The sequence below is a fragment of the Pleuronectes platessa genome, chromosome 3 (assembly GCF_947347685.1).
Source record: "Pleuronectes platessa chromosome 3, fPlePla1.1, whole genome shotgun sequence".
Lineage (NCBI taxonomy): Eukaryota > Metazoa > Chordata > Actinopteri > Pleuronectiformes > Pleuronectidae > Pleuronectes > Pleuronectes platessa.
The window spans coordinates 17,583,872-17,610,344 of NC_070628.1; the positions used below are offsets into that span (position 1 = coordinate 17,583,872).

At 42.1% G+C, this 26,473-nt stretch overlaps 2 protein-coding genes across 4 annotated transcripts in view; both read left to right on the forward strand.

Annotated features, from left to right (window-relative positions):
- pkn1a (protein kinase N1a) overlaps positions 1–8,916 on the forward strand; it is a 41,652-nt gene extending 32,736 nt beyond the window's left edge. For 2 of the 3 annotated variants that reach the window (XM_053419432.1, XM_053419431.1), the window contains exons 11-23: positions 308–383; positions 1,375–1,504; positions 1,832–1,958; positions 2,670–2,749; positions 3,279–3,354; positions 3,701–3,792; positions 4,013–4,189; positions 4,596–4,658; positions 5,144–5,220; positions 5,314–5,456; positions 5,988–6,095; positions 6,208–6,288; positions 7,075–8,916. In XM_053419432.1, the coding sequence (XP_053275407.1) occupies positions 308–383; positions 1,375–1,504; positions 1,832–1,958; positions 2,670–2,749; positions 3,279–3,354; positions 3,701–3,792; positions 4,013–4,189; positions 4,596–4,658; positions 5,144–5,220; positions 5,314–5,456; positions 5,988–6,095; positions 6,208–6,288; positions 7,075–7,278 (1,434 nt within the window). In that variant the 3' untranslated portion in view covers positions 7,279–8,916. The remainder of the gene's footprint in view (positions 1–307; positions 384–1,374; positions 1,505–1,831; positions 1,959–2,669; positions 2,750–3,278; positions 3,355–3,700; positions 3,793–4,012; positions 4,190–4,595; positions 4,659–5,143; positions 5,221–5,313; positions 5,457–5,987; positions 6,096–6,207; positions 6,289–7,074) is intronic. The other variant, XM_053419433.1, reaches the window with a different exon arrangement.
- A 2,320-nt stretch (positions 8,917–11,236) lies between these two features.
- Positions 11,237–23,122, forward strand: map2k7 (mitogen-activated protein kinase kinase 7). Its single transcript, XM_053417636.1, has 12 exons — positions 11,237–11,421; positions 13,535–13,582; positions 16,489–16,633; positions 17,570–17,636; positions 19,139–19,252; positions 20,044–20,163; positions 20,420–20,527; positions 20,626–20,805; positions 20,994–21,074; positions 21,414–21,556; positions 21,638–21,683; positions 21,790–23,122. Exons 1-12 carry the CDS (start codon positions 11,298–11,300, stop codon positions 21,931–21,933), a joined length of 1,320 nt encoding a protein of 439 aa, XP_053273611.1. The 5' UTR covers positions 11,237–11,297; the 3' UTR covers positions 21,934–23,122.
- Positions 23,123–26,473: the final 3,351 nt, after the last annotated feature.

The window sequence follows — 26,473 nt, forward strand, 5'->3', positions numbered from 1 at the left end:
ACACACACACACACACACACTCTCACTCTCACTCTCACACAACCGGATTCAGATGTCCCTGCATAGATGACACCCATCTATGAAAGTGCTATAAATACATACAAAGATATTCAAATGTGCGCTTATACACCTACCCACACACAAACACACACAGGCTGTCAGATGCACCTGTGCTGAAAAACAGTGCTTTGATATAGCTTACTTGAAAGGTACAACCATCTAAGTGTGATACGTGGCTGCTGTGTAGTTCCCACGTTTCATGTTTGTTTGTGTGTGTGTGTGTGTGTGTGTGTGTGTGTGTTTCCAGGTGACCTTCTTCAACCCAGTAATTGACAGAGTTCCTCGTCTCCAGAGGCAGAAGAAAGTCTTTTCTAAACAGCAAGGTGAGGACGAGTCAGAACAGACCGAAGACAGAGACAAATTATCTGAATTGAGAAGTAACAGGGTTTCCCCTCTTATTTTTCTGCTCTCCATTATTAGAAGAGTTCATACAGTTAAGCATTTAGTGCAAATAAGATTTTATCTTCTTGACCAGAAGCAAAGCGCGCTGCTGTTTGTCCCTCAGTCCACTGTACTCTCATTTAGACCACAGTACCCTCTAGTGGTGTCTGACAATGTATCTTCATAATTATTTATGTAGCATTTGTCTAAACACAGTTTTAAAGTCCCTCACTCAAACAATAAATAAAACAGACATATTTAAAATCAGAAGATAATCAGGTCGATGACTACTTATGCTTTCCAGAGATCATGAAATTTCGGGGGTATCATTTAATTTAGAGAGAGTATTCCAGAGAGGGATGAAAAGGTAAATTCCCTTGTGAATATCGTGCAACAATTTGTACGCATAACGTGAAAAGTTTTTTTAAATAGCAATCCTGGCCCTTTTAGGACTTCATTAACTTGGACATCTAGAATGACACTCAGTTGAGTGTATATTTGCCAAAGCTCAACAGTCCCCTTATGAAACCACGATTGAATTCACGAGATCCACATTTTTATTGTGAGCTGCACCAAATTACACACATCAGTCCCCTGAACATGACTGATTCTTTTGATCAAGATCCATGAATTGATTAATGAAAATGTCAAGTAATGTTTAAGAAAGGGAAATTAATTCATGGATCTGCCCCATAATCCGGAATGGCAATGGAATTTTATGGATTCTTCCTTGGGCCTTATCCCATCATTCCACCAAGTGTCATAGTGTTTTTGTGTAATCTCGCTTACAAATGAATTTACAAACCAAACAACCAACAAATGGACAGGGCTGAAAGCATACCCTTCTTGGCAGAGGTTAGAAACAATGAAATATATATTGATGGTATCTGTTGTGTGAGACAAACATTAGTGACTGTGTGTGTGGGTTTTCAGGCAAGGCATTCCTTCGGGCTCGTCAAATGAATGTTGATATCGGGACATGGGTGAGGCTGCTTCGAAACGCCATTCCTACAGTCAACAACTCAGGAACCTACAGTCCCAACGCTCACAGTCTTAACTCTGGGTGAGATACACATGCACTTCGTGCCTAAGCCACACAGGTGTTGACATACACACACACACACACACACACACACACACACACACACACATATTCATCATCTACATTTGACGTTTGATAGCTGTCAGCAAGACTTTGCTATCAAACAGCAACAGCCTTCCTTGAACCTTATTCCTTGTGTTTCCTGGCAGAGAATAAAGCATTTGATGCTTTGTCTGCCCCGTGTCTAACAACCCCTCTGTGTTCTGCTCTTGTCTGTTCATTTGTCCGTCTGCTTTGCTGTGTTTGCCTGTTCGTGCATGTATGCGTGTGTCTGTGTGACATTTTCAGGGAGATCTCTATGGAGAAGTTGAGTCTGGACAACGACTCTCCAGTAAGAGGCGATTACAAGAGCGACACGGACACACAGACACCGGTGAGACAGACAGAGACAGAGGACGCCCAGGAAATGGGGGAGGTGTGTTTGAGAGGTTGGGTCTACTGTAGTTAAGCCACTGTGGAACAGGACAAAGAAAATCCCACCCCTTTTAACTGTGATAAACATAATAATCCATAATTTGAAAAAACATAAATATACAGTTTTTATCTACAATTCAGTTTAAGATTGGACTTTATTTTCGAGTTAAATAAAATTGTGGTTTAGATTTCTATATGTACAAACATTTTAAAGAAGTTACTTATACAAATGAAAGGGACAAATATAGTTTTCTTGTGGGCCCCATGAAGAGCATACAGAAATAAAACTGTTGATAAATAAATAAATATATTATTGATTATATTTATGTTAAATTATATTAGTTAGCCTAAACTGAAGAGGGTCTTGATCATTGCATTAATTTAGTTAATATGACAGCAGGTTTGTGGATGACAACATTAGATATCCTCTATGAGACGCATGTATGACAGAACGCTTCAAATGACACACCCGCTGGGATTGTCCTCGAGTTATGTTCTTGACCACAGTGTCTCCAGAAACTGCATTTGGGTCTTACCAATCAAGTTTTAAATGCAGAGCAAACTGTGAATCACTGAATGTTTGTCTGTCACATCCAAGCTGTTGTAAAACCATGTCTCTTGTCTTCCTTCTTGTGTCCTCTCATCTCTCCTTCCCTGTGTCTCTCTGCATCTTTTTTTCCGTCTGTTTCTTTCCTCGCATGTCTCCCACCAGGATCAGCTTCCAGTCATTGAGCCCTTCTCCCCCCCAGACCTCACCCCCGACTGCCCTGTCCGAACGCCAACCGTTAGCAGGTACACACTGGCACACAGTCACAATGTGGTCATTTATATATACATATATATATATATATATATAAATGATGGCTGAAATAGAATGCTGGTGTACTCAAACTCAGGTATGTTGAGCACTGCCGGCCCAAGCCCAAAGGTTCCGGCACTTAAAGTCAAGTACCCTGCGCCAACCAGGGGCTTTTTTTTTTCGGGATACAAAGTTTTACCCGGACCAAGGAGTTCCTGCAAAGGTTCCTTGTTCAGGGGATAGTTTCAGTTTTCGAAACGCAGGTCTCATATTTTCTTTATATAATCTGTTTGTCTGTTCTTCAGTTTTCAAGTTGCACATTTGGACCAATTCAATCTTTGTGCCTGAGACTGTTATATTTAAATGCTTTGTGCACAGAATACTCAAATCGATGTCTCAGATTACAATTGATGCTGGCATGTATTATGAGCAGTCGATATGTGTCTGTCTAGTCTCTGCTTTTCTGTATTTTATCAGCCACTGTAAAATAATCATGTTGACTGTGTGTGTCCATCTCTCCAGTAAGCACAGAAAAGGTCCTCTGTCCCTGCAGGACTTCAGGCTGATCGCTGTGTTGGGCAGGGGACACTTTGGGAAGGTACACTTTCTTAGTAGAGCTTATTTTTCTTTATCAATGAGACCTTGTAACTTGGAATCAAAAAGACAGGTCAGCGTTAAGACGAAGAAGAAAGCTGCTCAATGTGGGAACAAATGTATTCACCTAATGCCAAGAAAAGCTTTGGACTGAAAGAGAAATAATAATGATCTCATTACCAGAAAGCTCATACACATAAGAAAGTGTTAAAAAAAAAAAAGCCACTCATCACTAAACCAATAATCTTGTACATCTACGCGTCGTCAGTTTCACCTTTTTAAAGGTTTTGTACAATTTTTAAGAGAAAAACAAAGTCCCTTTTTTGCTGCTTGTGTCTGTCTATCTCTAGGTTTTGTTGTCAGAGTACAAGAAAACCGGCAAAATGTTTGCCATCAAAGCCCTGAAGAAGGGAGATATCGTATCCCGGGATGAGGTGGAGAGGTGCGTGTTTGTCTTCTTGCGTTTGTGTGTTTGGTTCCTGTTTTTCATCCTGAATCCTCACTGCATTTCTCCTCATCTGTATTTCAATGTATTTATCTGTGTTTCCGTGTCTTGAATCACCATGATAACAGTTCATCTGTGGGCTGATTGTGGGTGTGTCATCGTCCACGGTAAATACCACCTAATTATATGTAAATATCCTTTTTGTCTCTCTCCACAGCCTGATGTGCGAGAAGCGCATTTTTGAGACCGTGAACATGTCGCACCATCCCTTCCTGGTCAACCTGTTTGCGTGCTTCCAGACATCAGAACACGTGTGTTTTGTCATGGAGTACACAGCAGGAGGCGACCTGATGATGCACATCCACACAGACGTCTTCACAGAGCCAAGAGCTGTGTACGTAACTGACTTTAAAATATGAGGCTTCCTTAACATGAAAAGTTGTGAAAAACATCCAGAGCAAATGACTCAGACATTTAAAAGTATTGTTTTTGACTGCAGTGCATTAAACTGTAAATCTTTGAGTCTCATTTTCTTTTCAGTAAACATGTGTTAACCATAGTAGCAATAGTTTTTAAGTAGTGTGTCATCTTTTGTTCCCTCATCCACACAAGCAGTGCCCCTCAGCTCAAACACCAGCGCCCTTTTCAAAGCAGTAACAGTTCAGTGCAGCAGCTGGCGAGCAGCTGGTTGGCAGCCCTCAGACAGTAGTTTTGGTTGTGGTCGCTCTTGGCCTGAAAGCAGAGTTAGTGTTGTTTTGTTGGTGCAGCTGTTTAATAGTGTTTCTTTGCTTTGACCTCAGGTTTTATGCTGCCTGCGTGGTTCTTGGACTGCAGTTCCTTCATGACCATAAGATTGTGTACAGGTGAGTGGAACCAAACCCCACCGCGCTGACCACTCCACAGCTGAGGTGCAAAAATACTTTCACGTCTTCTACATCCAGGAGCAAAATTCTGACTACAAGAAGAAAACACCTACCCACTCAAATGTTAATAATAACATTTATTTATATAATACTTTCTTAACAAAGTTAATAAGGGATTAACAAATTTAAATTAAAAGAGCAACAATCTAAAAAAGAAAAAAGATTTTCTGTTCATAAAATGAACAGAAAATCTCCTTCACTTAAACAAATATTAAATTGTGACAGTAAAGAAGCTTGAACACCTTCACCAAACTCAAACAATCTTCCAAATAACTTCTTAAAATCTTTACTTCAATTGTCCCTTTGACTTCATATCGTTATTACATTTTTCGTATCATCTTTGTGTACTCTGTGCTGTGCTTAGTGTGATACTGTAACCAGCCACCAATCCTCACCCACGTTTTTTCACCTCCCTTCTCTTCCAGAGACCTCAAGCTCGACAACCTGCTGCTCGACACAGATGGTTATGTGAAGATCGCTGACTTTGGACTGTGTAAAGAAGGTGGATATTGATGTTACTGACAGATGGACTGTCTGAGTTCAGTTTGACTTAAAGGGTTCAGCCACAATATCCCCTTTCTGCCTCTCTGTGTAGGAATGGGTTACGGTGACCGTACCAGCACCTTCTGTGGGACCCCTGAGTTTTTGGCCCCTGAGGTCCTGACGGATACATCCTACACCCGAGCAGTGGACTGGTGGGGACTGGGGGTCCTCATCTATGAGATGTTGGTGGGAGAGGTGAGAACTCATTCACGTTCACATACATAAAGCTTTTACAGTGTCCATGGGCTAATGGCTAACTAAATGTTTGTGAGAACACACTTTACAAAGTTGTGAGGTTGATATCACAGGGACTTGGAGTTAGAGACTTCAGCTGAGAATGTGGACAAAGTTTTGTTGACAAGAATTAGGAGAAATATCTGCAGCGTTGTGAATTCACTTTGGCCTGTGCAAATAGTTGTTGTCAAATCTTTTATAGATTTATAAGTTTGAATATATATCCAATTTTCATTGTCAAATTAAATTTGATCTTAAAATGGGGAAATACACGATTTTTTTTTTTTAAATAGAAATGCTTTAGTTCTCTTCCCACATATATTTGCAAGGAGGAATGGAAGTAAACAGTTTGTCTAAGATATGACAAGTCTCTCTGTACATCACATGTGATGTCCACTGTGGTTAAGACTGGTTTGGGATTTAAATTTGTAATGTAGATTTTATTGAGTTAAGTGTACTTTGTGTGTCCTTGTGTGTGTTGTGTGTGTGTAGTCTCCGTTCCCAGGAGACGATGAGGAGGAGGTGTTTGACAGCATTGTGAATGATGAAGTACGCTACCCACGCTTCCTCTCCACTGAGGCCATCGGCATCATGAGAAGGGTGAGAATACACATAACACAGTCATAACAAAAACTTAATCACACGCTTGAAGTTGACAAACTGGAAAAAAGTCAATAACCTTATATTCCTGTGTGTGTGTTGTCACGAGCAGCTATTAAGGAGGAACCCAGAGAGAAGACTGGGCTCTGGTGAGAAGGATGCAGAGGAGGTGAAGAAGCAGCCATTTTTCAGAGTAAGTCCCCGCATGCTGTCTTTTTTTACATGGATGAGAAGAAGCACTTGTGAACATTTAAACTGTGCTAACCCTAACCCAGTGCAAGGGTTTATCCACAGAGGAGCATGGCAGGGTTGTAGAGAGTGGTTACCTAGATGTAGTACAGGTGCTCTGGTTCAGAATCTACGACCTAAGGGCAAAACTAGGACAGGACTCACATGAAACCACATTTAAATTATTTAATGCTGAATTTGTTTCTGCACCATAAGGGCACACTTTCTTTTTTAAATCAAGATCTATGAATTATTTTCTACAACTTTTTCAAAAAGTCTTCTCACAATGTAGAAGTTTTTGTTTAATGCCCGAACCACCGCCTGATCTGGACCAACATTTTATGGATTCTTAACGTACCACATCAGGTTTCGTGGTAACCTGTTCTGTAGTTTTTGTGTAATCCTGCCAACTAACAGACATAACGTCCCTGCCAGAGATCTTATTGTATAGACCTGTTCTCCGGTCAAGCAGCAGCAGGAAATTACCAGTTTTTACGGACATTAACAGATCTTATCATCTGTGAAGATGGCAGGAGGTTGGCAAAGTAATTTATAAATAGCAGGGTTGGTGGGACAGTCACTGACTCCACTCGTGCACATGTTAGTTCTGAGAGTATAGACCTTAAAAAAGAGTAAGCAGCTTCAGTTGGTGTTTTGTCTCTTGAAAGCAAATGTATGAAGAAGTAAGAAAGATCCGTAAATTTGTCATCACTCTAGCTTTTTTCATCTCTTTTTCTCTATCTCCATTCAGAATGTGGACTGGGAGGCATTGCTTCAAAGGAAGGTGCCCCCTCCCTTCATGCCCTCCATCCGCAGCAAAGAAGACGTCAGTAACTTCGATGAGGAGTTCACCACCGAACTTCCCACCCTCACGCCCCCCCGGGAGCCCCGCGTGCTCTCCCGCAAAGACCAGGAAAGCTTCCGGGACTTTGACTACGTCTCAGACCTCTGCTAGAGGACCTGTCGCCTCGCACACCTTGAGGAATGTTCGGGCTTCATGACGGCTTCCGTCAGAGCGGGCCGACAGTCCAGTCTGACTGTCCACTGACTGTTTGTCTGCCATTAATTACACTGTGAATGAATGTGGAGAGACAGAAAGAAGTCAGTCTGTTTTTTTTGTGAAGGTTTTAAAGATTGAGAGCGGAGGAAGTAAAGGTTGGGACAGATAGCTGATGGGGTTAAATGTTCTCTCATGAACGAAGGATGAACAAAGAGCCCCTCTACAATCATTGTACAACACACCAGTGAATTGTGTATCTTACAAACATTATTGTTGAAACATGCCTCCTCCCATCCTCTTACGTGTCAGTGTCGTCACCTGTGCAGCTGTGAGGGGACGAGCTCTTTTTACTGTTGACTGTTTGGAGGTTACTCAGTGGCCTCTTATACCGATGCCTTACATTTGTACCTGTGTTTTATCCACGGAAAAGCATTTTGTTTTAATTTTGTGGAGGGGCGACATGCTGCAGAAATACTCTGATCCTTTTATTATAAAAGAAGATTTGCTCGCTAGAGTGGAATCCGAGATGTTCAGAGTAAATACATGCTCGGAGCTTTTCCAGCAGCCGTATCCTGACGACCTTCATCCCTGCAGACTTGTGCTCTGCGTATTATGAGTTAACTATAGGGTAAAAAAACCACTGTCTGATGGTGGACTTTTAAAGTGTCATATTTGATGACTGTCAATGCGTTGTTCAATACCCTGCATTTACTGAATATGTGCTATTTTTGGGGGATGTTTGGGTATTACACACATTTGATATAAACGTGTAGCAAACACACACACACACACAACCATTGGCGCTGGAGCTATGTTGCAAACGTTATTACATTTTTTTTTTTATTGAAAAGAAATAACTGAACACTAAGACTTGAAAAAGAAGAGCTTGTCCTTCATGGGTTTGAGACACATTCATCCTGTTTTCTAGATGTTACCGACTTTTGTTAACATGAAGGAGGTGATTACATCAGAGTTAAAACTCATCAATCACTGGCTGTAGCATTGTTTTAATGACTGTTTTTAAGAAATCTAGCCAACCACAGGTTAAAATCTGCCTGCTGCAGGGTTTGATTTTCATCAGAGCGATACAATTATCTTTCTTCTAACTGAAACTTACTTATATCTTAGTACTGTTTTTGAAAAATCTTGGTGGCACCACAATCCAAGCAAACCTCACCAGCCACTTTTCCACAGTAGAATGAGTTGGAGAGTTTGCTGCAGTGCACTCAGCCTTAGATCCAAGCAAACAGGTTCTCTTAGCAATACATTTCTACAAGACAACTATCATCTGAGGGAAGTGTTGGAAACATATGAGCCAGTGGTATAAATGTCTCACACTTAAATATTCCTGAGTACACGAGACGTTTGATGTGAAGCTGGTATGATGGTGTCGATTTAACCTTCTCTTGTGTTAGACAATACAAAACCATTTGAGAGCATGAGATGACTCATTTTATAAAGAAAGTCTGGATAGAAGCTGTTTGATGTTCATGGGAGATTTTCATTCACGTACAGATACGGGAGAGTGAAGACGAGAATCCTGCAATAACACGTCGGATACATTTCAGTAAAACAAAAACACTACTCAATGTCTATTTGTGTGTACAGTGTTTTTGTGATGGTAACGAGTGCAGGAATATATTTTAAATCAATGTGTTGGGATCTGAGCTGGTCACTGACTTGTATTTGAATTGAACAATAACTCGATATGATTGATCAACTTTAAAGCAACACTCTTTCACGTTGTACTAAGCAGCAGCGCCCCCTGCAGCCTCACATGGTGATTAATTATGTTTGGCTCCTTGTCCCAGCTATGACGTGGTTTTCGTGGAGCGAAACAACCAAAGCCTATCAATCTTTTGACTGTCTAGTCCCACTCACTGAACTGAAACACGGCTCAACAGTGGGAATTACCCATGATCCTCAGCTTCATGAACCAGAAAAGCTGTAACAAATACACCAAATTGTTGATATTTAAAAGTAACCTCGCTGAATATTGTAGATAAACACTGGTTTTTATTAATTTCTTGGTATTTTTAACTAATCTACAGTTCAGCCTTACTCTTGGAACTTGCAGGTCAGTTACTTCTCACAGGAGATCGAACACACACAACAAAGCTGCATAGAGCAAAAAGGCTCCCTTCTCCCGATTCCAAGTCAGTGAAAGAGTTGCACAGTTTCATTTTCAAGGAAAATATTACCATTCCTTATCTCTAAACAAAATCGGATTCATGATTTAAAAAAAATTCAGTTGAATATGTTTCAGTTTGACTATTACTCTCAAACAACTAATTGTTAAGTGGATCAAAGCCTCAGCAAAACTTGCCAAACATTGTTTATCAAATAGTTGCTGTTTAACTACCTATTTATTGACTAGTCAAGTGACCGCCTAAAACTCCCAGCCCTGTGATAATGAAAAATCCTAACCGGTTTCCAATACTACGTTAATGCCACCTGCAGAGATACATACTCTACTGAATGTCACACTTACAACATATGAGTGTGTTAAACAACACAAACCCAAGAGGTCTCCTGTAGTCAAAGAGTCCACGACCAAGTAGCTGTTTGAGGTTTGGCTCTAAGATCTAGAGGAGATGAGAGCACCTGGGGCTGTGGGCTCGAGATTATGTACTTAACTGTTTTTTTTTTAATTTAATTTATGAATAGATAGTTGATTTAACAAACACCAAACATATTAAATATTTGAATTAAAACTATAAAATAGAATTTCTATAATTTCTAGGACTGCAAAGCAGCACATGCATTTTGAAGCGTTGCATGCATTTTGCCTGAAAAAAATAAATAATGACAGGAAATATTGACACAGAGCTGTTCAGGCTTGGACTCTGATCATGAGACAGAAGTTTGGCGGGGGATGAGCCATTTTGCCACGCCCATTGAATATTCCTCCAGAATACGTAAATTTTCACCACTTTCTAATTTTCTGCAAATTTTTGTAATAATTTGAGCATGTTAAAGCCCTCAAAAAGCCAATTCATTTGCATGAAAAAAGATTTTAATAATCCTTACAATTTCAATCGGGCCTCACTGTCTGTCAGTGCTCGGGCCCTAATGACCAAATATAACAAGACTATTATCATATATAACATACAATTATTATCATATATAATGCATGACTATTGTCATATTTAACAAACGACCATAATCATATAATATTGGACTGTAGTGTATAATACCTGACCATTATCATATAACACATGTCTATTATAATATATACATAAGGCTATTATCATATACAACCGAACTATCGCATATAACACATGACAATTATCATATACAGTATTACAAATTACTTATCATGTACAGTATTACACATGACTATTATATGTAACACATGACTATAATTATATATAATAAACCTCTGTTATCATATATAACACTGGACTATTAAATATATCATATGACTATAATTATATATAATATACATATCTATTATCTTATATAACACAGGACTATTATATGTAACACAATATGACTATTATCATATATAATACACATCTATTATCATATAACACAAGAATAGTATCACATATAACACGACTATTATCAAATATATCATATGACTATCATCATGTATAGTAAACATGATCTATTATCATATATAACGCGAGTATTAATAACTATATCATGTGGCTATTATATATTATATACATTCATTATAATATATAACACAGGACTATTATCATATGTAAAACAACACGACTAACATCATAAACAACACATGTCTATTATGATAAATATCTCGTGACTATAAGCTGTTATTGACTTTACAGGAATGAAGGTGCATGAGGACAGAGATGTGACAATACTGCAGTGCGTGTGTCTATGCGTGTGTGTGTGCGTCTGCGTGTGCGTGTGCGTGCCCTGCCTGCCACAGGGAGAGAGAGGGAGAGTAGAGAGAGAGGGGGGAGTAGATAGTCTGCTGGGAACTACATGGTGCTCAATTTTTCAAGATGTCGTCGCTGGAGCAGAGGCTGTCGCGAATCGAGGAGAAGCTCAAGCTGGAGAATGAAGAAGCTCGCCGGAGGATCGACCTGCACATCGACATGAGCCCGCAGCGGTCACGTCCGAGGCCCAGTGAGTGTCCACCGGGGAGGACCGGGGAGTCGGTAACGGCCAGAATAGCTGGGGAAAGATCGCAGAGGCGGAGGGAGGGAGGGGAGGGAGTGCTCCTAGCCCAAGCCTGCTAACAGGCTAGCTACATAAACAAACACCGACTGGGTCGCTACATTTCTGTGGGGGGTTAAATCACCTCATTAACCATAGGGACGTTTCGCACAGAGGTTCGAATAAAAACAAAAAACGCCCGGCGAGCTGTCATGAAATATGCCGCTGCCAGTCACGTCCCGAAATGTGTTTTGATCCAGTGCTGTCAAACATGCTAGGCTAACGGGCTAGCACCCTGAGTGATCGTCGGTGGCAGGCCCAGCGTCAGTCGGAACATTTCATGGTGTCCCTACACTGTGGATGTGGATCTGACAGAGGTGCCATTCCGCCCAAGCGTCTCCACAGTGTCCTCCAAGTATTCAGTGGTGTGTCTGTTCATGACTGATGGCGGCAGTCCGGTTTTTTCCTGCCGGTTCTGACCCTTAACGAACAAGACGCTAATTTGTGGCAGCAGCTACCGCATCCAACGCTAGCTAACGTCAACCATCAGGGTTCGGCTGGTGCTACGTTGTAAACACGGTTCCCACCGGACACGACTCTGTGTATAAAGCCCCTCGCAGTTTTCATTGGATCATGGTTAAAAGAAGTGGTGAGGCAGTAACGCTGTGAGAGGAGAGAAACTCGAAGGTATATTTCAGCATGGAAGCCTCTCAGGGACATGCAGACGAACACTGTAGATGGACACACACACACACACATCTTTGTTGTTATGAGCAGCCTCTGATATTGTGTCTACACAGTAATGTCACTGATGAACACCGATCATTCTTTTCCCACAGATCATCTCTCTCATCCATGTGAGGTTTGAGAGACGTTTCCCTCAAACCTGCTTCGTTCTCCTCCCCTCATGTTCTTTTTAAACATACTGTATTGTGAGGTCACATTAGCTGCGTGTGAGAATGAAAGTGTGAATGAGAGAAATGTAAGGTTGGCGTTATTCTCTCTCTCTTTCTCTTATTGCCAACAGAAGCCAAGAATAGACTCAACGGATGAACTGAAGAACCAAAAATGAAACATTGGCTGCCTTCTTTCGCTCACAGCAGACCGCTGACTCAATATTTAGTGCAGCACATATCCCTCCCCTCAATTCACCCTGCAGATTACTGCTCCACTAAGTCCAGTGTAATTAATAACATTATAAATCTGGGAAAAATAGAGACATCCCTGTTACAAGCACACCAGTGTGTGCCACACTGCTGCACTGGGTGACCTGTGCTTTCAAAAATTGGTAATTGTCACGATAAATGTAACATTATTAATTATTTTAAGTTTCAAAGACTGACTTTTGCTCCTGAGTGAAGGTTGTGGTTTTTATCTCTTCTTTGTCAGCAGAAAATGACAAACTCTTGATGAGAAGCAAAACATTCAAAAACCGGCAGACGAAGCCGCCAAATATTGACCGTTATCCCCTTAGGCTTTTCCATCGTAGGACAGTAGCGGACATGCTCCGAGGTTGATCATGTGTTATACCTTCTCATTGTGCTTAAACCTGTGCTATATGGCCATTGATTAGAATGATATTCTGATTATTATAGATATTCTTTCATTGCTCAACCTACATTGCCACGAACATGCCACTTAAAGGTATTAATCTGCAATTGAATATAGCCCCCAAGAAATCTTCACTCGTGTTTGAGTACAAACCACAGTCTCTAGCGGTCTACAGGACAAACAATATGTTTCTTACCTGTTTTTGAAGATTAAGTACTTCAGAAGGGACCAGTGAGCTTGGGGCTGAGATCCACAGGCAGGGTGGGAAGGCTGGAAAGTACTGAGAGATCTACTAAAGCATTGATTTTGGTCCTCCCATAGGATTTGCAAACAATAAGAGAGAAAGAGAGTAACGCCAGTATTATACTTTTTTTCACTGATCAAATGTGTATGATTTATAGAAGTCTGAAAGCTTGTGTGTTGTCGTGTTTGTCTTTTGCGATAATGGTGGAGTGTGTGCGCACGTGTGATCGTCTCTGTAGTACAGTGCAGTAATGTGCGTGTGTGTGTATATTTTCTTTCTTCTGTCTAGTCATCGTGATCCAGCTCAGTCCTGCTCCAGCCCCTTCCCAGCGTGCAGGTATCATTCAATCCATCGCTCTCTCTGCCACTGCACTTCTCTCCCCCACCACAACCAACTCTCCCCAACCACCTGTGTCCCCTGTTTCACCTCTGATACCCTCCTCCCTCAGTCTGTTTACTTATACCACCCATAACCCTCAGCGTTTGCCACTGAATATATCAGAAACACAGGCAGCTCTTAAGATTCTCACCAATTTAGTTACATTTGTTTTGCTCCAAATTGCCGGATAGACTCTCACTAGAACTTCTTCACTGATTGTATTTATGCTTGTCAGGCTCCCCACGCATCCTGGAAAACCTGGAATTATAGGGAGTACTTTCCACCACTTCAGTTTCAAGTCTTTCAAGTAACAAAAATATGTTTACAACCAACGTAAGGAGATCACACAACCTTATTGTTCAGTTAAGTGTAGGATGTAGACATCGCCTGCAGTTGACAGACCTCATGCCTCAATCACATGAACCCTGCATTGTTAAAAAAGTAACAAATCTAAATAGGGTTTAATGTGTTAATACCAGCCCTATCGTTAATCTATATTACCAACCGTTGTCCCGAAGTGTCAGGAAAAACTTGAGGAAAATATGTTATATCTTTAAAGGGGGGGGAATCCTCAGTGCATCATTTTAAGTCTTAGAAAGAGAAACTAAGGGTCATAATAATTATTTGTTCTTTTACTATTACTGCTCAGGGGCACAAGTTTAATCCATGTTTGTGAAACAGGTCCAGTCCTTGACCAGATGCTAATATTTTAGCCACCCAGTTATTCACACCTCCTCCCAAATCACATCCTCTCTCCATCTTTCCATACCTACTTCTCTCTCTCTCTCTCTCTCTCTCTCTCTCTCTCTCTCTCTCTCTCTCTCTCTCTCTCTCTCTCTCTCTCTCTGGCTGTGTGTATCTTTGCCAGTGGCAGGGCAGTGTTGGTGTGTGTTGATCTTCACAGTGTATATGTGTGTGTGTGGACATGTGACAGATCATTAACCTTTGTATTGCTGGAGGCAGAGAATCACGGTGCATGTGGCTTTTCTGCACGGCACAATGTTATGGGTTGTGTTTTTGTTTGAAACAGTCTCTAATCCAGCTTCCCCACTGGTCTGTCTGCAGGAGTGCTGTGACCACTCAGGCTTCTCTCTCTGTTTTCTCTGTGTGGCGACTGAAGATTTGACTTCCTGTCCGAGTCTGACCGTCTGACTGACTGTCTGACTTCCAGCTTAGTCTTTGCTATGTAGTCTTGGCTGGATTTCTCCTTTCCTCTCTCACATCTGACTGTTTGATATTATTTGTCTGTTATTCATCTTCTGGCATCCCCTCGCTGCTCCTTCCTCTAGCAGCGTCACTCAGCAAGCAGGAGGTGGTGCGGCAGTGCCTGTGAATATCTTGTGTGTTTTATGTGTCTGCCCGTCTTCTCGCTGTCTGCCCGTCTATCCTCTCATCCGTCCATCTGGAGCCAGCCGAACTGTGGAGATATGATCTGTGCCAACGACTGCCTGAGTCTTCCTTCCTCTCACCGCTAACCCCTCCTCACCCTCACTAACTGGTTCTCCGTTTACAGGCTGGTCCATCCACAGGTGACTCATGGATCCAAACAGTCTCAGTGGAGCTGCCAGCCTACTGCCACAAAAATGATAATAGCGGTTTTCAAACTGGTTTTGAGTATTTCAAAAAATTGCTGATTTGACACCGATGACGATTAGTATGGAGTTGAAAGAAATCAGGGATCTGAAGCTTAATTGACGCAGTGTCAGTAATTGATCATCACAGCTGCTAACCCTCTGTGTGAGAAGTTGATTTAAAATGAGCCAGTGCCTGCACACACGCCTGATGTTTCAAGGTCAACACATGTCCTCTGATGCTCATGATTTACACCTACGTTTTTTAGAGGCCAGAAGCATATAACTTCTGTTGTGAGCTGTCGATTTGCCATACAGTGTTATAAAGTCCTATGTGTCTTGGTAAGGCCGTTTGGCTTTCTTTGACAGCAGATTACAGTTTATTATAACTTTAGTTTCATTTTCTTTGATCGTTTTGATTTAAGATTTGATTGTCCATGAAAAGATGTGATGCAACAAAGGCGAGCCGTTACATGTTGTAAAGAAGACACTGAGGTTAGCCAAGTGTATTTTGAAGAGAAGTTGAGCAGTACAATTATTTGCCAAACCGTCCATCGAAAACATTTCACTTCTCGGTTCAACTCCAATCCACTTTAGTCGCATAGTTGTGCCTATTTACGGTTTTCTTTTACAACGAGATATGACATCATTGTGTGTAACCTCACAAACTAATAGCTAAACATTTTGCCAGAATTTACTAAAAAACAACCTGTGGACACCCACATCCCCCCCAAGCTGTGTGCTAACCCTGTGCCGTCTCTGACTGCGAATGGTGTTGCTTTTTGAGATAACCGTCCGGTTTTTTCTGCGGTGGGTTGGGACATCAGGGGAAATAAAACAATGCAGTAACCTTGAGGGCAGAGAAAACCAACAAGTTCATATGCTGCTAAAATACTGAGCAGGGCCCAGATAGTTTTTGCAGTGAAAGAATTCCCTGACCTAGCCAAGGCCAGTTTTTCTCTGGTCTCATGGGATTTAATTTTAAGTGAGTTCTACACAGGATGTCGTGGATCACGTTCATTTCTCTTCAGACTTTTACTGTGAGAAACGACTGAAGCTGAACTGATGCCCAAAGCGTAAAAGCAGATAGTTCACAAATAAAAATACGTTGTCACTACCTCTTGTCTGTTTGCATACAATAACTAAAATAAGGAACTCAGTAAATGCATGAATCAACAAAGCCATCTTATACCCTCTGGCATGCTGGCCTCTGGTGTAGAACACACCACTCTGCCCTCTGCTCTCCTGTCTCTCTCTAATGTTTCGTGTCTCCCCCCCCCCCCCCCTACCCAGCGCTCCAGCTGCCACTGGCCAACGACGGAGGCAGCCGGTCATCGTCTTCAGAGAGCTCGCCTCAGCACCACCCCTACCCCGCCCGCCCGCGACACATGCTCACCCTACCCACACCCCCGTATGGCCTACAGAAGAGTCTAGAGAAGTATGTCGACATCCTGAAGTCCACGTCAGAAATAAGTAATGAGAAACCGCATTCACTGTAATGCTGGAACAGCCACAAGGACTTTTGTTGTTGGAAAAAAGTGTAATATCATAGAATTGAATGACTTACTGCTTTTGTAAGCGGGCGGTAACATATTTTTGTTCCCAAAAAACTGGGATCGTTAGCTAAATAATAAGTAGAATTAAGGGATTTGTGGTCAAAAACGTTTTTAAGTAAAGTGGAGAAGAATGGATTTTAACATGGAGACAAAACCCTTAACTGTTGTCAGATGTAAATTCCAAGGAAATCGTGTCCAAACATTTGCCTTTCACGTATGTGTTGCATGCAGCAGGAGATCGATCATGACAACAGGAACATTTCAGGAACATTCAAGAGACGGGGCGTCTTGTTAGAGAATGGAGGAGGCCTGACATGACGTATAAATTATGCTGTGGAAATTGCAGTGTTTTTGTTTATAGCTCATCGGCTCCCGCCTCCAGTTTGAGTCCATCATGTGATAAGTCATTGATACGCCCACTCGCTGGGTGGGAATTTTCTAGACATTTTCCTGACGCATTCTCTCATGGACTCACTCTGACATTTTACTGTCTGGAAAAGTTCCTGATTATGGCCAGAACAACTGACTGCATTCTTACATACAGATGTTTTCAGGAAAATGTACAGACTTATGTGCATGCCTGAAAGCCGCTCTGTTGTGAGGACTTAGCAGGATGAGGGGTCATTTAAAGCAGAGCAGGTTATTTTACACCTAATGGATCCACACGTAGAGAGTAGGGTTGAAGAGATGCACAGAAACACACAGCATCCATTTGTGAGTCAGAATTCTCTCTCATCTCGCTGTGGGTGTTTCACACTAAACCATACCTCATAATGCATTCGAGTCACGTGACATTGTGTCTTCTTGTGTCCTCGCAGTGCAGAGATTAATCAGAAACTGCAGGAGATCATGAAACAGACTGGTTATCTGAAGATTGACGGTCAGGTGAGTTGTGCACACAGACACATGTTCAGTTTTCAGGTCTGGAATTACTAATCCTTTACACCAAAAAACCTGGATTTGAGTTCCTACTGAATCATGTTGATATTTTTTATTTTCCTAATTGTGAACAAATCCAATGAAAAGACAAAAATATTCAAATGCTGAAAATGCTTGTTCCTCTGTGTCACAGAAAATGTAATTCTGTTCCAACAAAAACCCCACCTCCTTGGCGGAGGATCTTAAGATACTTGAGATAGATAAGACATAAATGAGAAATTAAATTAATACTGGCTTTAGTGTCTTTTTCAGACTGGAGTTAAACATTAACACTTTTTTGATTTCGTCAGGATCCTGAAAGAGAAAAAAAAAATTGCAGTGAAAAGTAGTTTTAGGTTGGTTAGGAAATGACACATTCACTCATTCCTTGTTAGCTGCTGATGTTTCTGACTTATATTTGTGTAGAGAGCTTAGAGACCATCGTTTAAATAGGCCAAGGTTAAAACACTGTCCAAGCAAACACCCAAACCCCAAGTGTCCTTGAGGGTTTCTCAATCAGAAGAACAACAGCCTCCTCCTGGCATTTTTTCCCACTTTGAACGGGATATAATCAAGGAGATTGATTGCGATGGCCTCATTTAGTAGTTTAGTTTGTGTCTCTTTCAGCCTTCAGGTTCAGAAACCTAGTCGAGGCCAGTCGGGGTTTGGAGATTGAGAAAATGATGTGACTCATCGCTGCAATCCAGAGAGTTTTCACTTCCTATCATTAGCTGAGGGGGTGCTACATAATGTTGTCAAAGAGATGTCACTCAAAGTATCTGAATCACGGATGATTTGTGGTTAATAAAGGATGGAAAATGATGCATCTTCCCACTTAGTGCTGGTATTCTGAGTCATGGCCCGTGGGGGAGCATCTTAATTACACATCAAAACATGTTTAACTGAGTTACCCAGAGGGTTTTATCGTTGCCTTATGATGCAGAAAGTCAGAATTGGTCTCTCTGCACAATTTTCAGCTTGAAGTGTTTTGTGAAGAAACAACATGCAGTTGACTGTGAACCCGCTCAGACCTGGTGTTAACATCTGTCCTGAGTAATCCTATCACAGGTCGATCAGCTTTAAGTTCAGGTCTGGACGCACTCAGATGTGTCCTCATTGCATCCTGAGATCAGATCACTGGTACAACATTGGGAGGTGGTGTGGAACGCATGTCGCCAAGTTCTATTTGGGTCCTGGGCCACATATGAAGGACCACCTACTCAGCTGTCATCATCTGACCCCCGGCAGTTTCACAATAAAAAAATCGAACATTCATCCCAAGTAGTCACAGGAGACACATTCAGGATGCTTTTTAATGACAGATGGGAACACGCATACTTAACGCTGTCCACTTGTGATCGGATTTCTCAGGAAGGTTATTAATACCAGATCAGAATGGCCTTTGTTACCGGTAAAAATATTTTGAGCAGAACATATAATCATGTTGTGTTGTGTTTGTGCATAAACAGCGGTATCCAGCCGAGGTGACAGACCTGATTAGTGAGGGGGAGATCGGCAGTGGGACCTGCGGACAGGTTTTCAAAGTACGATTCAAGAAGACGGGCCATGTCATCGCTGTCAAAGTAAGACCCCCCTGCTCTTGCCTGTTTTCATTGTTAACAAACCAGCGTACAGTGTGCACAGGATCCAGCTACAAAAGCTGATGATGGCTCCTTAGTTGGTAAGTATGTCTAGTGATGACAAAGGAAGTTAAATGGAACAAAACGTTGGCATCCTCAAGAACAGCTGCTGAGCATCTGTCACCGCAACGAAATCAGCTGCAAACCAGTTTTTTCGCTTGTTTTAAACCTAACAAAGAAGTTTGCAAAACAACTCTGAACAACATAATAGATGGTGCTGCTGAACAACAGATGCTCTGTTGTTCTCCAGCACTCCCACTTTTTATATATTGTCTTGATTTGATTCTGCTAATGCAACACAGAGCCGGTGTGGCTGAAAAGAATCAGACAGAAGTCAACAGTCTGGTTGTTACAAATGCACATTAAGATGCTGCTTATATGAGTCAAGCTCTTTACTGGAATATAAGATACATTTCAGAGAATAGTTTTCCTGATAAAACAAGTACTAGAGAACTATGGTGAGCTTTGTTTTGAAGAGGTAGCCAAAGATTTCCCTACAGGGACCTTCAGTAGGAGCGCGATGCTCATCCCGTCGTAGTCACACGCTCTCATTTTCTGCTGTGCTTTATTGTGACTGGTTTACAAACACAGCAGCACTAATAACCCCACATAGCATCCCTACTATTTAAGAGTTGACTTAATTGTAGCCATCCAGGCCATTTAACAATTTAGCAGTCAGTTCCCTGCTGTGGTCTATGTGTTTTCCTAATGTGTATGTGTGTGTGTGTCACCAGCAAATGCGTCGTACAGGAAACAGAGATGAGAACAAGAGGATCCTGATGGACCTGGATGTTGTGCTGAAAAGTCACGACTGCCCTTATATCATCCAGTGCTACGGCGCCATAGTTACCAACGTAGGTGTCCCCAAAATACATTACTGTCTGTATGCTTAACAATAAACTCAAGTCACAGCTAAAGACAAAGAAACTCAGCACATTTATACAATTCATACAACACTTCTAACTCAGTAAACTCCCCTCCTGACTTGGTAAAAGAGTTGACTTCATTGTAGCTGTCCAGGCCGTTTAACAATTGAGCAGTTAGTTCACTGCTGGGGTCTATGTTTTGTGTTCTCCTAATGTGTGTATGTTTGTTTGTGTTCATGTTCAGACGGATGTATTCATTGCCATGGAGCTAATGGGAACATGTGCGGAGAAGCTGAAGAAGAGAATCCAGGGCCCCATCCCAGAGCGAATTCTAGGAAAGATGACAGTTGCAGTGAGTGGAAGAAACTCGTAAAGAGATGGGGAAGTGTCACACTGCTCACTCGAGTGTTTTATTCTTAATGTTTAATTTCGTGCGTGTTTCTGCTCCAGATAGTGAAAGCGTTACAGTACCTAAAAGAGAAACACGGTGTCATTCACCGGGACGTCAAACCCTCCAACATCCTGCTGGATGCTAAAGGTCAGATCAAACTTTGTGATTTCGGCATCAGCGGACGCCTCGTCGACTCCAAGGCCAAGACCCGCAGTGCTGGCTGTGCCGCCTACATGGCGGTGAGTGGAAACCCCCACACAATACTTTCAAAACCCTCCTACAAGCTCACTAAAGACTTGCATAGACATAGAAATGTATTTCAAATGTGTTTTTTGTTTTTAGGCTTACAATTGTTTTTTTATTTATATAGTTTGCACATTATACAGACACAGATTTACAGACACAGTCTTTTTTTCCGTACCTGCAGCCAGAGAGAATAGACCCTCCAGATCCAACCAAACCTGACTATGACATCCGAGCAGATGTGTGGAGTCTTGGCATCTCTCTGGTAAATATACCATCATTTTACTACTATTTAGAAAAAGTGCTTGAATGTGAATATTAGGTCAATAATAAGGACTTATTCGATTTAATAATTCCAATAACTATAGGACCACAGGAAATAAACTAGCACCTAGAATAACTGTGTTTCAGTCAATGGTTTAAAAAACAGCAGTTTTAACATGAAAGTGAGATAGTTTATTTCCTCAAACAATTGACAACCAAAATACATGTTCTTCAAGAAAAAAGTAACGTTTTGTGTGGTTGATTTAAACAGTCTCTTTACAAAAAGGCAAAGCATTTGTTGTCAGCAAAAGTGATGTTAATGTTTCCTTGTGTGCTGCAGGTGGAGCTGGCTACAGGACAGTTTCCCTACAAGAACTGCAAGACAGACTTCGAGGTTCTGACCAAAGTGCTGCAGGAAGATCCTCCGACGCTGCCTCTCGGCATGGGCTTCTCCCTCGACTTTCAGTCCTTCGTCAAAGAATGGTGAGTCCAAAACTATCCTCATCTGATCATTTTCCAAATGCATTTTTTGCCGCCTCGCTTGATGTGTATGTCCATCCACAGCCTTACAAAGGATCACAGAAAAAGGCCAAAATATCACCAGCTGCTGGTAAGTCACCAGTCAGAGTGAGCAATTGCCAGAATAACCAGATTTACTGGAGGCTCAACTTTGACTAAACCGTCTATGTCACTCTTTGTCCGTCTCCCTCGTCCAGGAGCTGAGTTTCATCCAGCGTTACGAGGTGCTGGTGGTGGACGTGGCCGGTTGGTTTCAGACGGTGATGGAGCGCACCGAGTCGCCTCGCAGCAGCCAGTGTTACAGCCATCAACACCAGCTCCACTCGCTCTTCAGTAGGTAGCCTAGCCCAGCCCGACGTGAGCTTAGCCATACGCTAGTCTAGCCTAGCTCTAGCTTTGCCAAGCCCAGACTCAAGTCTGTCCTAGTCTAGCCCAGCGTCATCAGCTAAGCCTAGCGTTAGACCCAGCCCACCAGTCCATCTGTCCACCGGAGAGCCCGGAGAAGAGGAGGAAGCAACGGAGGACTCTGGATGGACAGATGGACAAAGAGATGGAATGAAGGATGGATAGACGACACAGGTGGTTCTCTTTGTAACGACATCATATCTGGACAGGCAGACACGGGGAGGAGGGAGCAGAAAAGGGCCCACACTGTAGTTAGCTTCTTTTATGTACCCACTGTTACGTCTCGTTACACTATGTCTCACACACACACTTAAATGCAAACATTTGTGTGTCTTTTATGTGTTTATACATTTCCTACATTAGTTTGTCACCTACACGTCTGTCTCCAGCATTGATCCAAGCCATTGGATCAGTAAACAGCGTAGTCTCTACACACTGGAACAAAGCATCTGCTACATTAGCACTCACGGGTCACTCTTGTACATAAACGTTAAGGAGGACACCGCAGTGCAATTATGGCTCTTCAGGTGTTTCTACTATCACACACTCTCAGGCTGTATCTGTGTGTGTTTGTGTCTGTGAGTGAGCATTTCCATGTATGTGTGTGTGTGTGTGCGCGTGTGTGAGAGATATCCTGACACAGTCACTGGTTGTTTTTATAGGATTATATTTGCTAGTCATTTATTCATCTTCACACTACAGCCCTCACAAGTTCACCTGTAGGCTCATTTTTAACACATAACAATAGTAGATCTTATTAACTGTGCTATGAAACATGTTTAGAATCATTGTATTTAGCTGCGTAATTGGAAAAAAACACAACGAAAAAGACTCACAAAAAAATTAGTGTTGCATTCCAGATTTGCTTTGTGTTTGTGAGTTAGAAGAACTTAAAGAGATATGGAGGGATGTTTAAAAGAGAGAAGAGGATGTGGAGAGGGTAGAGTCCAACTCTTTTTAGAAGTGCTGGAGAAAAAAACGAGGGTGGGAGATGTACGCTCGTCGATTTCCATTTGAAGGACTGAATATTTGTTACTGGTGCAAGAAAGTAGAGATAGGTTGGAGGTAATATAGAAGTGCATTATGATTGAGAAGGCGTTCGGACAAGAGCGTATCTTGTACAAAGGATCTAAATGGAGCAGATCTTATAACCTGTGGGGTATTTCTTGACTTCACTCCCTGTTTGTCTACCTCTCTGTCTGCCTCTGTCTGTCTCAGACCAAAGGTTGATCGTAGCTTGTTGCTGGTGAAGGCCGAGCGATCTAGACCTGACATTATGCAACCTCACAGACAAGTCTTGAGATAGAATATTTAGGTGTTTTATGGAGAGCAGGGGATTCAGTTAACCGCCCCAGGTTAGGCATTGATTGTTAAACTCCACCAATTTATCATGGTTTATCTTTAGTCTGATCCTTTCCCTGAGGTTTTTGTGTGTCAGTCTCACACAGTAGGCCTAAGGTTTTTTTCACCCTCTCTTTTTCCTAGTATTGGAAAATAGTAAAAATGTAAAAGTTCTGCAGATTGTCAGGGTCATAATTGCTTGTTTGTTGTTTCTCCCCCTGGACAAACGATCAGAAATCCAATCGGTTATTTTGTGTAAAGTTGCTCATTAACGAACAAGACAACCAACACACAAATGGAGTGGGTGGAGGTAATAATTATCAAAATAATTTCAGTTTTCTGTTGATCACCTAAACTTTTTGATCAAGCAGTGGATACATACTATTAGCTGAGATTTACAGCTCTCAGATTTAGCATTGTGTACTTGACTCTGGCATGGACACTGAATCTGAAGAATTGAACTGAACTGGTTAACGTAACTTCAGAGCACTGGTTTACAGAGACTGACTGACTAGAGACCACCTGCCTCCTGTTACAGGGCCATAGCCAAAGCCTGCTAAATGTGCAGACTCCAACCTCCTACCCCCCATCCTGCACCAAACCAAATCACTGCCACACACAGAGACCTGAGGAGGGGCGTTGATTGAGACAGGAAACTGTAAAGTGACAGAGAGAGGATGAGAGATGCAGGAATGTTGTCAATATGGTAGAAGAGATGAGTGGAAATGAAAGGACAGGAAAACGAGCGGAGAGGACAGAGTGAGGTGAGAAGGAAGATGGGTAGTATTACGAAAGTGGAATGGGATGTTGAGGAAAAGTCTGAAACAGGCTGGAGTTGGAAGATAGGAAGTAAGAGTTTGAAAATGGAGACAGGAAACGGGGAAGGAAAACATCAGGCCTAGTTTCACAGGGCAGCCGAGCTCTGAGGACAGCTGGGTTTTGTAAAAAGCTTTCATTGTGTTACACCAACCTACCAATTTTGATTCTAGTGAGTAAGTTACCTTCTTGTGTTTATGATGTTCTGTTAAAACAATTTTATTTATTACATTGCTACTGCTGCTATGTTTTATTGCTTTAGACGCTGCTGTCACCTCTTTTCCCCAAAGCATAAATACTTTATACATTTTTCTTTCAAGCCAAATAAATGAAATAATGCAAATTCTGCACGTTTTACCAAATACTGAAGCGCAAGTGTAAAGAGGGCAAGAGCAAGTGAGAGATTGTGAGATGGATTAGGAGAGAAAGTGCTGGGAGGTTAGCTTCACAAGATAAACTAACACACACATTATAAACACTCACCTCACCTCAGTTGTACCTTTGTGTGTCATGGTAGTAGTTGATTGTCTGTATCCCATCGTCACGCTACATGTCTGTACAGTGTAGATATGATTAGAGGGGATGTCTGTCTGTCCGGATGCTCTGTCAAGTCCATCCATCCCTCTGTCTGTCCACAGGTCCCCTGCAAGCTTGACAACCTTGACAGTTCACACCAAAGGTGTCCACAACTCAACAAAAATACAAAAGCGTTGTTGTTATTGTTATGACTATTGTTATTGACATTATAATTGATTAATCTCAGCTATGGTTATATATATGATATCTCTCTATAGCTAGTGGGAGAGGGGGGGTGGGGGTGCTGTAATATAGCAGTACTGTGTGTGTGTGTGTCTGTGTCATATACTGTACAGGGGGAGACTGGAGTGCTAACACACGCCAAGGGCCAAGCAGTACAAGTAGTCATCTCTCTGCTCAGTGAGTGATACCAGCAACTGACCTGTATCAGAAAGTAAGTCAGACTAGCACCCGGGCCACACTGGATTTCACCACAGTTTCAATGTTTAGGTCACAAACAATAATATTTGCAACACTTCCTGTGCCTGCTGAAAAGGAAAGCACTCAAGCATATGACTCAATCAATTCATCTGATTTAACAAGGTTTTTATTGTTAGTGCAGGACTGGAGGATGAACAGCTTCAAACCGTAGTGTCCTGGCATTTAGTTGTGTGTGTGTGTATATAGCCAAATACAGCAGTCATACCAGAAAACTCATGTAGCAGCTTCACAGCCTCACGCTCCCAGTGGTGCCCGGATGTTAGGCTGGCTCTCTTTTAGGAGTGCTCAGCTACAAGCCAATCAAATGTTATAGAATCAGAAAAAACTACTATACAATATCATCACACTCTCTTTTTAAAGAGCAACTCTGGCAACTCAATATTTTATGTCCATTAAAGACATATTATTTTTATAATGGCCCCATTTGAAGCATCACAGCTAGAGACACTTTGACTGTAAGTCCCTAGGATGGGTCAAGCTCCTAAATCACTTGATCCTACCTTTCCCAGATATATCTCTGATGATTGGGCAGTCTGTTAACCTGTTAAAGTTTACCTGCTGCGATAGCGCTCTGTTACCAAGGAGATTTCCCCCTAAAAGTCTGACCACACACAGCTCATGCAGCTTCGTGATACAGGCCCCTGAGCAGATGGGACAGAGGGTTGGCGCAACTCTGTTAGCTCAGCCTTTGACAGTTTTTTACCTGGAGGCCAGGCTGTGACCCTGGACCTGATCCAAAGCCACGGTTTACCTTCAGCAGTGATCGGGGCTGCTCTGCTCTCTTAAACTCTCCATCTAACAGGGGCTGACAGTGACAGCTCACTGCTCAGCCTCCCCTGATCAAACTGTTGTATATAAATCTGGATCTGGTGCTTGGCATCCATCAGCTGTGCTGCACTGGCAGCACGGCCTGAGGTTGTATCATTGGTGCAATTTTAACTCTAATCATGCTAAGAGACGGTGCAACCCACTCTCACTGTAGCGTTCAGTCTCTGTCTGTGTGTCTCGGCTAAAGTGTCCTGACACAAAGCTGGACCCGGTCTCCCACTGTTGAGGTTCTCTGTTATTAAGCTGATGTTGTATTTTGTAACACACGCACACGCTCACTCGACTTTGCTGCTAGCACGCGTTTCCATCCAAACACCTGACTGGGCGATGGTGCCACGCTACACCTCTGTAAAACCAATCAACCCAGATGTGCCTGCGACACATCTATGTGACTTGTGTGAGGAAACAAATTGACCTGTCTACACACACACACCAAATGTACAAAGTCAACCCATTCTACACAGCAATGCTGGC

What these genes read in the sequence shown, in the direction of transcription:
- map2k7 (XM_053417636.1), top strand. Translation starts at nt 11,298, where the DNA reads ATGTCGTCGCTGGAGCAGAGGCTGTCGCGAATCGAGGAGAAGCTCAAG. An exon ending in ATCTGAAGATTGACGGTCAG is followed by an intron (nt 17,637 to 19,138) that starts GTGAGTTGTGCA and finishes GTGCATAAACAG; the next exon opens with CGGTATCCAGCCGAGGTGAC. An exon ending in GGAGTCTTGGCATCTCTCTG is followed by an intron (nt 21,075 to 21,413) that starts GTAAATATACCA and finishes TGTGTGCTGCAG; the next exon opens with GTGGAGCTGGCTACAGGACA.